The sequence below is a fragment of the Antennarius striatus genome, chromosome 7 (genome assembly GCF_040054535.1).
Source record: "Antennarius striatus isolate MH-2024 chromosome 7, ASM4005453v1, whole genome shotgun sequence".
NCBI classification, from domain to species: Eukaryota; Metazoa; Chordata; class Actinopteri; order Lophiiformes; family Antennariidae; genus Antennarius; species Antennarius striatus.
In genome coordinates this window covers 19,148,450-19,161,134 of record NC_090782.1, presented here as the reverse complement: position 1 = coordinate 19,161,134, position 12,685 = coordinate 19,148,450, and the positions used below count along the sequence as shown (strand labels likewise).

Below are 12,685 nucleotides of genomic sequence, written 5' to 3'. Positions count from 1 at the left end.
CTATCCCAGCTGACTGAGGGCGTGAAGCAGGGGAAACTCTGCATGTGATGCCAGTGCACCATGGAGGCACACAGAAACGCAGACAAACACACACACACACACACACACACACCTATGGTCAATTTGGGATCGGCCAATTAACCTGAAGCGCATGTTTTTGGAGGTGGGTTGAAGCCGGAGAACCCGGAGAGAACCCACGCAGACATGGGGAGAACATGCAGACTCCGCAGAGTGGGACTCGAACTCGAAACCACCTTGCTGTGCGGCGACCCATAATGCTGCTCTTTCTTATTTTTTTCTTATTTTAACATCAGATTTGAAATGTTTGTTTGCAAGAAGCCCACTTCCGTTCATTTAGATTTAGTTGTCTGATGAGAACAACTGTTTACAGAATAGATTTAGGCAGCAGTTGCTATATGGTAAAGTAACATTTATCCAAATCAGGTGATCAGTGATCATTTAGAATCAATCGACATCAATTATTAACTTACATAAAATATTTAGTCATTTTGTATTTGTGTGTTTGGAAAATATTAGTCACTAATTCTAAATGTTTTGCTTCATATTTTAAGGTGCGTAAAGTTGTCTAAAACTGTGACTATACCTACATTGACTCTAATTCACTTTGACAGATATATCAAACATTTGCATCCAACTGCAAGACAGAAGAACTCCCAGTGAAAAACAATGGAAGAGGGGCTGAGCAGTGAATCACCCAGAGTAGGCTTTGTTCTAGCTGACTATGCTGTGTTTGCTGCAATGCTGGTTGTCTCTGTGGCCATCGGACTCTTTCAGGCCCTGAAGAAGCGCAAGAGGGAGGATAATGTTGATGACTTCTTCACTGGAGGCCGGAGCTTGCCAGCGGTGCCTGTTGGCCTCTCGCTCTGTGCCAGTTTTATGTCAGCAGTCCAGGTTCTTGGTGTTCCCTCTGAAGCTTTTCGCTATGGATTAAAATTCCTATATATGTGCCTGGGACAAACCATCAACTCCCTGCTGACCGCTTATTTCTTCCTGCCAATTTTCTTTCGCCTACAAATTACCAGCACTAATGAGGTTATTATTATTATTATTATTATTATTATTATTATTATTATTAAGAGCATTAAGTTCATTTTAGAATGCAGTGAACATCTCAAGAGAGTCATTTAAGAGCATATTGTTTAATTTGTCTGTCAAAACTAAGAATGGAATTACTGTATATGTACTATATATTTAAAAATGAGATTTCTGAATCAGATTAAATCTATGTAGACATGATGCAACCACGATTTCTCCTAAACAATGTCAAAGTACACCTGAGGGTGATTATACCTGATGAAAAGAGAAGGTGAGGAAGGAGGAGTGACATGTTCCATCCTATCTGTCATAGTATCTGAAGATGAGATTTGGCAGAGGGATGCAGCTTTTGGGGAGCATCCAGTTTCTTGTGGTTACGGTAAGACAGACATCAGTGGGGTTCTTTTACACAGTCGTGTAAGAAGATTCAACTCCGAAAATATAGTTCAAATTTACCCCCAGCGCTGTAAGAAAACCCAATAAAATCAGAATTTACATGTTAAACATTATCTAATTTTTCTTTAGCTCTTAATTGTGACCAGCTGTCTTTTCTCTCAGGTGCTTTACACAGGGATTGTCATCTATGCACCTGCCTTAATCCTAAATGAAGGTAGGACAGCTCAAGGCAGTAACTTTACATAAACAATTATTGACCATTTGGAGCACAGAAAAGTACAGTAAAGAGTGTCGCATGTGCAGATAGTTTCAGTCTGTCACTCATACTCAGCTCTAAAATCTATCCCATTCATTATTAACCCGAACAAGAATGTTCAGTTATAAAATTGAGTCTTCTGGTTAATTCTGAACGTGCTCTTGGAAGTAATTTCCCCAAGAGGATTTATAAAGTATGTTTCTTCTTCTCAATGTCATCCTTTGGAAGTAAATGACAACAGAAGCTCAAATCTCTCCAAACATTTTGTTTATATGCACAAAGTGGATATAGACAAAAGAACAAAAAACAAACACTGACAGACTTAAAGTCATTGGTTAAAACTCATGATATTGGCTTGTTGGTCGCAATGTTTGGTGAGAGCAGACTGGCTCTTCAGCAAATTCTTTGAATAGTGGTGTACCTTATGCAGGCACATCTTCTAAAGGAAATATATGAGGACACTTGATATTACATAATGCCCAAAAACACTCATCAGCACTTTGTCCTTGACCCTGACTGACAAGAATAACATCATTTAGCAAACAACAGGTGATAAACAGATCCTTCACTATACTTTATTCCACTCACACATGAAAACTATAAGAGCACTTATTTCTCTTTTCAATTTCAGCTACTGGACTCAACATGTGGGCATCTCTCTTTTCTACTGGAATTATTTGTACATTGTACACCACACTGGTAAGGAAATATTTTTTGCATCTCAACAAACCAACATGTCTTGCGATAGTGACTGACTCACAAACTTGTTAATCTGAGCAAACAAGAGTTAGTGTTTCTGGCTTCATTAATAAATAGTTGTTTCTCGTATTCTGGTTTTGTAAACGTTTCATATGCTCCAAAGTCTGTTCCTTAGTGCCTCTCACTGTCTGTGACAGGGTGGAATCAAGGCTGTGATCTGGACTGATGTGTTCCAGATATTTGTCATGTTGTCTGGCTTTTTGGCCACTCTCATCCATGGCACAGTTTTGGTTGGTGGTCCTGCAGTGGTCCTGGATATCGCCCGAAATGGATCACGCATTAATTTTGATGAGTAAGTACACTGTTATGTTAAAATTTAATCGGCAAAACTATACTTTAAATCAAGTGTTAAACTTGGTTCCCGGCTTTAACTCTTTTTTGAATCCTAGCTATTGCTAATATATTGTTGAGCTACCAACCACAGCTCACAACTTAGTGGATGTCTCAGTCATTATCAGAAGATCTAAATACAAATCATAGTTTATCAATATTAGTTTCAAACGTGAACATGTTAAGTTTGTTTTATTATTATTTTTATTAAAATTGATTTTTTTGTCATACTCATACTTGGAAGCTTCTGTCAAGAACAAAACCGCATTCAAATATATTGTAAACTGAAATTTGTCACCAGATTTGGGTGAATGCATTTTTTATGATGAAAAAAGTCTGTGGAGTGTCACAGATTTATTTACTAATCTTTTCCACTAGTTTTAACATTGACCCACGAAAGCGCTATACCTTCTGGAGCCTGACTGTGGGGGGTACATTGGTATGGCTGTCCATGTACGGTGTTAACCAAGCTCAAGTCCAGCGCTACATCTCCTGCAAAACTGAAAGAGAGGGACAGTGGTGAGTGGAGTTTTTTTATGTTGATGCACCTGATTCACTGATTTGAATGTGAACAGCCTAAATACTTGTCTAAATAGTTTCAGAATTTGGTTGAATTCCTTCATGGATCTAAAGAATCATTAAAAGGCCTGAGCAACATGTGGTATGATCTTGCCACATATCCCATCCCTTACTTGGATGTTAGTTTCTTCCTGTTCAGTGTTTCTTTTGTGTTGTACATCCTGTCATCCTTACAGAATAATCTATTCCGTTCCACTGTCTCTGTTCAAGTCTTCCATGCTTTCACATGCTTTTAGGGTTGATTCATTCCTTCTTCTTTGGGGTTATGCAGTTCCTGTCTCATGTGTAATATGTTTTTTTCCCAAGTCTTCCTATGTCAGTCTCTGACATTGCTGGATTTAAATTTGGATCTTTTTGGACCCACCGTTTCTCATTTGGATTTGTTGTTGTGGACTCTGACAGGGAACGTCAACATTTTTTGATATGACTGTCTTCATATCAAACATGTTGTTGCTTATCCAAGTTGGAAGAACAAAAAATAATTAGCTGACTTGTAGTTGACCATTTGGAATCATAAATGGTTTGTATGACAGACAAAGACCTCTAGATTACATTTACACCAAAATTATGTCTCATATCATTCATTGAGTTTTGTCATTTAAATAGGATGGAAGGGTCAGATTTTGTTTGGACAAAAGTTGTCCAAAGAAATTATGGGCCTTACTACAAATTGTGGCAAATACAACAATATTTTTCAGTTGTCTTCTTGTTATAATTCGGCCATGGAGACCACTGTGGAGAGAATTTGACAAATTCTGTCCCTGGACTGTCAAAGCAGCATACAGTCTTCTCACAGTTGTCTTACGGGTCTGTCTGACCTGGGCTTGTCAGGAACTTCACCAGTTTCTTCAAATCTTTTTCTTATTCTCTACACTTGACATTTTAGATGCATTGAGGATGTTTGCCGCCTAGTAGCTTGTTCTTCAAGCTTCCGATTAACAGCATGCTCTTAAAGGAGCAGTAGCCTGTCTCACCTATTTCTCCTAGTGATTTTTAGGAGAAACATATGAGAAACATTTTAGACAAGATAGAAACTAAAATGAGACCCATGTAGGAATCTCAAATTTGTCTCCTGAACTACAGAAGAACAAGCTCTGAGCAGTAAATTTTTCTTCTGGGTTTGACCTGATTGAATCATTGGTATGTTGAAAGGTCATGTTGTCCTTCACGTTATTGTCTAGTCTAGTGTGATGGGATTCTTTATATACACATCTAGTAATGGTGTGTATAAAATGTATAATGGTTTATAGTATTATAGTAAATATAGTAATCATTATATTTGTCAAAGGTGTAGCTGTCATCTCTAATTGGTTGAATTTTTTAAAGGCACGTCAAGACTTTTGTCCTAGCACAATCTTTCTGTCATAATTCAATGATAAGTCTCAATGAATGATACAAGAAGCATGATCTGGAGACCTTTGCTGCTCATATAAACCATGTCTGATTCCAGTTGGTCAACTACAAGCCATTATTTGTTGTTCCTACACTGTCATAATTGACAAAGTTTTTGACATGGACTGTATTTGTGTTTTAGACTCTGTCTTTGCCTTAGCATTTAGTTTGAAAAGACTACTACATAGATTACACTCTTGTCTGTGTGTTCTGCCATTTCTTTATTGAAATCAAAGATCTGTACTTCCTGCCCTTGCCTCATGTCTGAACCGGGGTCCTCACTTGATCCTGCTCATTTAATGAATGTATCTGTTACATATTTCAATTATAACATGTGCCTTCCAGGTTTTCCAAATATCTGGTAAATCAGATGGTGTGCTATTCTCCCATTAAACTGCACGGCCATTAAACCAAGCTATCAACATTAGGCTATGTAAGCTGCTTCAGAGGATGATTCATTTGGTGTCATGGAGGTGACACATCTAGATATCACCCTACCTTTGAACACCAGCAAGAGAAATATTGTTTTTCGTAATGGAGTTTTTGGAAAGAAGGTGTAATATTTGATTTAGAGTGTAAATGGAAAGTCACGATATTTACACAGTTTAGCATGAGCAAATGTTTTTACCTCCAGCCCGTTAACAGGGTTTCACATAGTGCCTGATGAATTTAGTGGAAGGAATGGGGATATAGTAAAGATTATGTTATGTTATTATTTTATATCATATTGCAGTGGATCCAGATAAAGGGGTGGGTTCAGGAATGAGTTCTTCCCCAAATTAGGGGGTTCATACGAAGACTAACTGTGTTAGTCATGATCTTGTTCTTTTGGTCATTACCCTGAGGTTGTGACTGTAGAATGACCAATAAATTGAGAGCTTTTAGTTTCATGTTAAAGGAAATATAAGAATATCATATGAATGACAAGATGGTGTTATCTCACGTCAGATATCTGACTTTTTCATAATGGCATGACCCGTAAAGTTTTTTCTTTGTACTTAGATTTTTGCAGTATTGGTGTGAGAATATAGATATGGATCACCCAGCTTGCCATTTTGATCTTAAGTAATACAAAATAAATCAATAAAAATCTCCTGTTGGGGCTTGTAGCTTATATTTTCTCTTTCTCCTTTCTGCTTTTCCCTCCACGGGTCGCCACAGCGAATCAGTTGCCTCCATCTAACCCTGTCTTCTGTATCTTCTCTCACCAACTACCTTCATGTCCTCTTTAACTACATCCATAAACCTCCTCTTTGGTCTTCCTCTAGGTCTCCTGTCTGGCAGTTCAAATCTCAGCGTCCTTCTACCAATATAGTCACTATCTCTGTCTGTGTCCAAAACCATCTCAGTCATATTTTCAACATATTTAAATGTTGAAATTTTTATTAATGGCATTTTATAGATGCAACAGTCCTTTACATCAAGTTTTATAAAATAGACTGGAACAAGAGAAAATTTCAAACCTGAAATTGCATCAACGCTGACCTTGTTATGATGTTTTCTTATGATTGCAGGGCATTATTTGTGAACCAAGTGGGACTGTACCTGATTGTTAGCAGTGCTGCAGCTTGTGGAATTGTCATGTACGGTTATTACATCAACTGTGATCCTTTGAAGTCGGGGAGGATTTCGGCCCCTGATTTGGTATTCAAGACATCCACAAATATTTATAATGATTGAGGAATGGAGCATGACACCATGTAGATTTGAAATCTGTTGCTGATTAGTTTAATTATGATAATAGACAGTTATGTCACAGTACTGTTATTTCACAGTCATGCTCTAAGCTCCGCTCATCATTTGTCTAGGTGTTGCCCCATAGCTACGCTTTTACATGGCTATAGAGAAACAAGCACTTAATGCTGACCTTTATAAATTATTAAAAGGATAAAAATATTCTTTGACAGTTTATATGAGACTGAAAGAAAATAATTTATAAACTAGAATTTTGTTATATGTATCAAATATTAAGCAACTGCAAATAGTATATGTAATTTATAAGATGTGATATGTAAAATATATACTGCATATCATATGTAATATGTCATATATATATAACAACTATAATATATATTATATTTATCATAAAATATGTACATATAATATGCATTATATATACAGTATACTGTGTGTGTGTGTGTGTGTGTGTGTGTGTGCGTGCGTGCGTGCGTGCGTGCGTGTGTGTGTGTGTGTTAAAAGATGTGTGTTAAAAGATTATCTGTCCTTTTTCTCTCTCTGGCATCTGATGAAGTATATGGCATACTACGTGTTGGAGATATTCCAAAATTACCCCGGTTTTCCAGGTCTTTTTCTTGCCTCTGCATACAGTGGAACTCTGAGGTATTTTCATTCAGTCTTGGTTTCTGTCATGGTTTTGTTTCTTACTACAGGTTTTCCCAATTTTTTCTACTTTCAACATGCTCAACAGTACAAGTAAATAATCTCAAAAACCTTTCCAATGGATTTATAAAATTACAGTGCGCCCTCGTTCCTTGCGGTTAATGCGTTCCAGAACCACACGCAATTAACGAATTCCGCGATAAAGCGACAAACTATTTATCTTCTTATTTACAGTAAGTTAAACATTTTTGACCCTCCCCATACTGAGTATTACCTTTTCCCACACTTGGGACGTAAGTCCGAGAGTCACAGAACGGAGCGCACTTCCAGTTGCCGTCAGCCAATAGAATGCATGTACAGTATCACATGACTGCCTACCAAAAATTCGCGATGAGGTGAAGTCACGAGCATTGAGGTGCGAATGCGCGAGGGGCCCTGTATATAGATTTTTACTTCTAGCCTCACTGATAGCTACTATAGTGGATTTGCAAAAGATAACAATGTCTCTGTAGGATCTGACAAGCAATATGTGTTCAGATAGGATCAGAGTATAATTTAAGACCTGGTGATCCAAAAAGAATGTTGCAAAAATTTTTTTTTGAAAGGCTCATGTCTTATAATGGATGTTTTGTACAGAACCATAATCAATCATTATTTATTGAGATGAAATATTTTCTTTTGAACTTTTTAAGTCATGCTTTGTGTAGAAGTGTGATTGTAAGGGCCACTAATTATGAAAACATCCTGCTTTACCAAGTGGCAATGATAGTTACAGAGTAAACAAGAAAAAGACAATATTAATGACAAGTACACAAGACCAGCGAGCTGTTGTCACAGTATAAATGGCAACTACTGTACTTGTCTTTTTTCACAGCACGGCCTCCACCAGTATCAATGCAATGGCTGCAGTGACGATGGAGGATTTACTGCGACCTTATTTGGCCCAAATGACCCAGAAGAAGTTGATCCTTGTTTCCAAAGGACTCTGTAGGTTGATGACTTAATGTTTGCCTGATATTCAAAGGACTTAAGCATATGATTATTTTTCCATTACGACCAGTTACGTTAACCATAGCCAGCACATACCGTATATACAAATATCTCGAGTAGAGCAGCTACAACTAGGAAAGGAGTTTAAAAAAATACAATAAAAACACAAATATTTAAATTCTCATTAGACTTGGGACTTGCTGTGAAATAGGTACTTTGATATCTTGAGACATTTTGTACAATAATTTCATCACTTTTAATATTTCATACTTACTCGATGGTAGATGATGTCTATTTTTGTTTGGTTTAAAAAAATGTTTCGTTGAAAGCAAAATGTATTCCAGGTCATTGTTCTGAGCATAAATTCTACTTTTCTTTCAGCATTGCTGTATGGAATTGCTTGTATTACCATAGCTGCTCTCTCCTCCCTCCTTGACTGGGGAGTTCTTCAGGTAAATGTCCAGATATTTTGATACTGTACTAATGACTTTCAGTTCATTGTGCAACAACCTCCTATCTTTTGCAGAAATGTAGCTTAAGGAAAATAAATGGGGAAACAAATGTACAAACTTGCCGCAAGTAGTTTTTTGTAAACTTGTAGATAGATTGTAAATTTAATATGCTGTTTAACTGCACTTGTCCTCTCTTCAGGGCTCATTCACTATCATGGGTGTAGTCAGTGGTCCTTTACTGGGCACATTCATTTTGGGCATGTTCATTCCAGCGACAAATACCATGGTGAGTCATTGGATTTGTCCCTTTTGTAATAGATTATAGTGCTTTGCTTCTTCTTGTGGAATAAGTCATGATAAATAATATCGTACATACAGTATATTACTTTAAATACATAGCATACACCCCAGAAATACATGCTTGTTGTGTTTGACTAAAACGACATCAAAACATCAATTTTACTAGCCGGCTACCCGTGATATATTACCATTTCATTAGGACAAACTAAAAAGGAACAGAAAAAGATTACTTTTATTTGAATCCTAATTGTTTAACACTGGTTAATAGTTTGATTAATTAGGATAAATACATTCATGTGAGCAGGCGACAAGGTGGTGCAGTGGGTAGCGCTGCCGCCTCACAGGAAGACGGTCCTGGGTTCGAGTCCTGCACTGTGCAGTTTGTGTGTTCTTTCCGTGTCTGCGTGGGTTCTCTCTGGGTTCTCCAGCTTCCTCCCAGCACCCTAAAATATAAAGTTCAGCTGAATTGGTCGGTCCCAAATTGTCCATAGATGTGTGTGCATGAGTAGTTGTGTGGCCCTGTGGTGCACCAGCGTCACGCTCAAAGTGTCACCTGCACGTCTGCTTGGATAGGCTCCAACAACACCCTTGACCTGCAAAAGAAGAACAAGTATACTTTAGTTATCCTCTTGGGTATAACAAAAGTATAAAATCTGAAGAAGCACATAAGAAGATGAATGAACGCTCCTGTGGCTAGTGTTTCTTCGTGACTTGGTCTAATTGTTCCGTTTGTCTCGGAAGCACAGTTCATCATCATCGAGGTAATTTTGGTTGAAAGTGTGTTTACACAGTAGAAAAATAAGCACACTAGGTAAACTTCACACGTACTTGAGGAAGCATGCGAAGCCATGATGCACACACCTCACCCCGAAGGCTTTGGATTGACAAGAAAACAGAAACCAAAGACCGTGTCCCGTATATTTAATGTATTTTGTGTATTTTTCTCTCAGGGTGCTTTCTTGGGAATATTAGCAGGCTACTGTGTCTCTTTGTGGTTGGCTGTCGGTTCAGCTCTTTACCCACCCAGTGAGGAGACCATGGGTGTCCTGCCCAGCTATGGAACAGAGTGTATATCCAGCAACTACACCCAAGTCAGCAGCTCTGTCGAAGAAGAACACACCATCTCCATCCCACTTCATCCCAGTAACCAAGGGTCAGTGAGTTTAACAAGACCTGCACATTTGGAGCATGTTATCAGCAGAGATTAATATGTCATACATGAACTAAAAAGATATAGTTTTAACTTTGATAGCTAAATCCAGAGCAGGAGGATTTTTCTAATCATTGTAACTTTAATTGATGATATCTTATTAAAGTAAAAAAAATATTGTGAGTACAGACAAGGGGCTAGATACATATAAAGTATTTAAACTATTTTCTAAAACTAGGGGCTTGTATGATTTCTACTCCCTGTCCTACCTCTACTTCGGTGCCGTGGCAACTAGTTCAGTTGTGCTTGTTGGGGTGATAGTGAGCTACGCAACTGGTAAGAAAATAAAGAGACTTGAGATGCTCAGTGACACATTACTGAGCAGCTCTGTTTTAAATCAGTTACACTTCTGAATTTCATTTGATACTATGCTAATAAAATATTGTTCAAGATATATTTGATTTAACTCATTTGCAATAAATTGTATTACATTACACCCGCAATTTAATAATTGGTTTTGATTTTCTACACGCAGGACCAACAAAGAGGAATGAGATTAAAGAAGGTCTGTTATGGTGGGATCTGAATAAAAAGCAAGTAGAGGTCCCATCAAAGCATAGCGTAAGTGTTATGTCGACATCATGTGTTTGACTTGAAATGATAGTGTTTCTAAAACAAATGCTGTTAAGAAAAAAAGTTTTCAAAATGATGAAATCAAAAGATCTGACTCATGTTGAAGAACTGTTTATCTAGGCGGTTAACGTTAAATAGGAGCATTTCTTTTAGGTTTCTTTAAGAAGAATCTTTGTCTTTTTGCAGGGGGAAAATGCAACAGATGAATCATTGCAGCTGCCATTAAGGGACCAAAATAAAGAAGAGGGTTATGAAGATGACAAATCAACAGATATGAATATGAAATACCTAATACAAGATAAGGTGTTGTACACTTAAAAGCGTTAATGCCAAAAAAAGATAAATGGAAAAATTGTAGATATTTTTGTTGGACGGAAGTGCATTTAAAGCTTGCGTCCCAGGGAGGTACGTTTCCTGACGATTGTGCGTCAAAAAATGTGTGTCAAAGACGCAAGGACGCATGCAATCGAGAACACTATATATCCCTTTTCTATTCCCCTTCCAGTCAATTATCTTTTTTTTTTTTTTTTAAATCTACTGTATTCTTAGTGAACACTTGAAAGCTCGTAGTTGTACAGTCTTCTTTTCCTTTCGACTTTTCCCTTCAGGGGTCGCCACAGCGAATCAGTTGAATCAACTAAAACTGTCTTTTCATCCACTTCTGTTGATTCGCATGTTTGATTTGGCAAAAGTTTTACGTAAGGGAATGAAAGATGATATGCTGATCTCTCATACTGGGTTCTGAGTGCTTAGACTTCTGTGAATAAACTTCTTCCATGTGTTCATGTTCATAATCACCACTTCATCTTTCCACCTAACACCTAGTGCCTCCTGTGGCTTGTTGCAGGGAGCATTTTTCTGTCACAGGGAGCATTTTTCTGTCATTTTTAGTGTCAACATTTAAGATTTTTACAATGTCCACATTTTGTAATCCTGAACCTAAGCATACTGGCAGCTGTGCTGTGTTGGTGGTATTGACAGTTCAAACTAACTTCATAGAAATGCAAACATCTTTCTAAATGTTACCCCACTTTGGTGAAAGGCTTTGAAAATTGGGAGTGAAGCTTTTTTTTGGCCTGGGGGCCATGAACTGATGCCATCTGGGATTTTTTGAATTCCTTCAATGCTGAACACTTCTTTTGTCTGCACATTCATGCTGGTCTGTCTGCAGCAATGCACCTGCAACTCAGATTGTTGTGTCAAACTGTGTGTGTGTGTGTGTGTGTGTGTGTGTGTGTGTGTGTGTGTGTGTGTGTGTGCGTGCGTGCGTGCGTGCGTGCGTGCGTGTGTGTGTGTTTACAGGAATTTTCCAATATGACTTCATGCCCTTTTATCTTTGTCATTAAGTTTGTTGTATTGTGTACTATACACAACTTTCCATGCCACTCAGATATTTCCACATACACTGTATATGAAGCGCCAACATTGCCCAGACATCACAAGCAGTGACAGTTTACCTTAATTAACCATCAGTAACGGTAACATTACTGTTGTTTACACTGTTATACTTGTAAAAAGTATTTTCCGGTTTACGTTTGGACTTCATGGCTAGAAAAATGTTTACTCAGACTTCGACAGGTTTGAAAAGCAACAGTTGATTAAATTAGGGACATAAGTGCAAAATAATCTTCAGCTCCAATCCTACTGTTCCACATAAAAACCTTTCATGAGCACATCTCTCAGAATGATGACTCCTCTCTGCTTGGTGGCAGCACATGATCTATCCATCCATCCATCCAGTTCAGACCAGATAGCAGAAACCATAACAGAATGCCTGTGTCAATAGTGCACTTATATCTAGTAGATGTGACCTCTACATGCAGCTCTTCTTCTGCTGCATTGCTCATCCCGAGTTGACATCCCACATCTTGATATTCACATCCACCCCTTCTTATTCATTTCTGCCAGAGGTCACAAGTTCCATTCTGCAGTCAGTCTTTTGTCTGTTGACCTTTTTAATATTTGTTGAGTTTTCTCTTGAAGGTGTCGATACTCGTTGAAGTTGCTACTTCCACTGGCAGGCACAATATTTGCGTACAGTGCCACTAATTT

At 37.9% G+C, this 12,685-nt stretch overlaps 1 protein-coding gene across 1 annotated transcript; it reads left to right on the top strand.

Annotated features, from left to right (window-relative positions):
* The first annotated feature begins 204 nt into the window (after positions 1–204).
* On the top strand, positions 205–10,951 carry slc5a5 (solute carrier family 5 member 5). The gene is made up of 17 exons (XM_068320408.1): positions 205–260; positions 573–647; positions 705–1,053; positions 1,370–1,435; positions 1,615–1,666; positions 2,340–2,407; positions 2,605–2,759; positions 3,176–3,316; positions 6,283–6,412; positions 7,020–7,108; positions 7,983–8,095; positions 8,480–8,550; positions 8,750–8,836; positions 9,801–10,003; positions 10,239–10,336; positions 10,536–10,621; positions 10,820–10,951. The coding sequence occupies exons 1-17, from the start codon at positions 205–207 to the stop codon at positions 10,949–10,951; spliced, it is 1,971 nt and encodes a 656-aa protein (XP_068176509.1).
* The last annotated feature ends 1,734 nt before the right edge of the window (positions 10,952–12,685 follow it).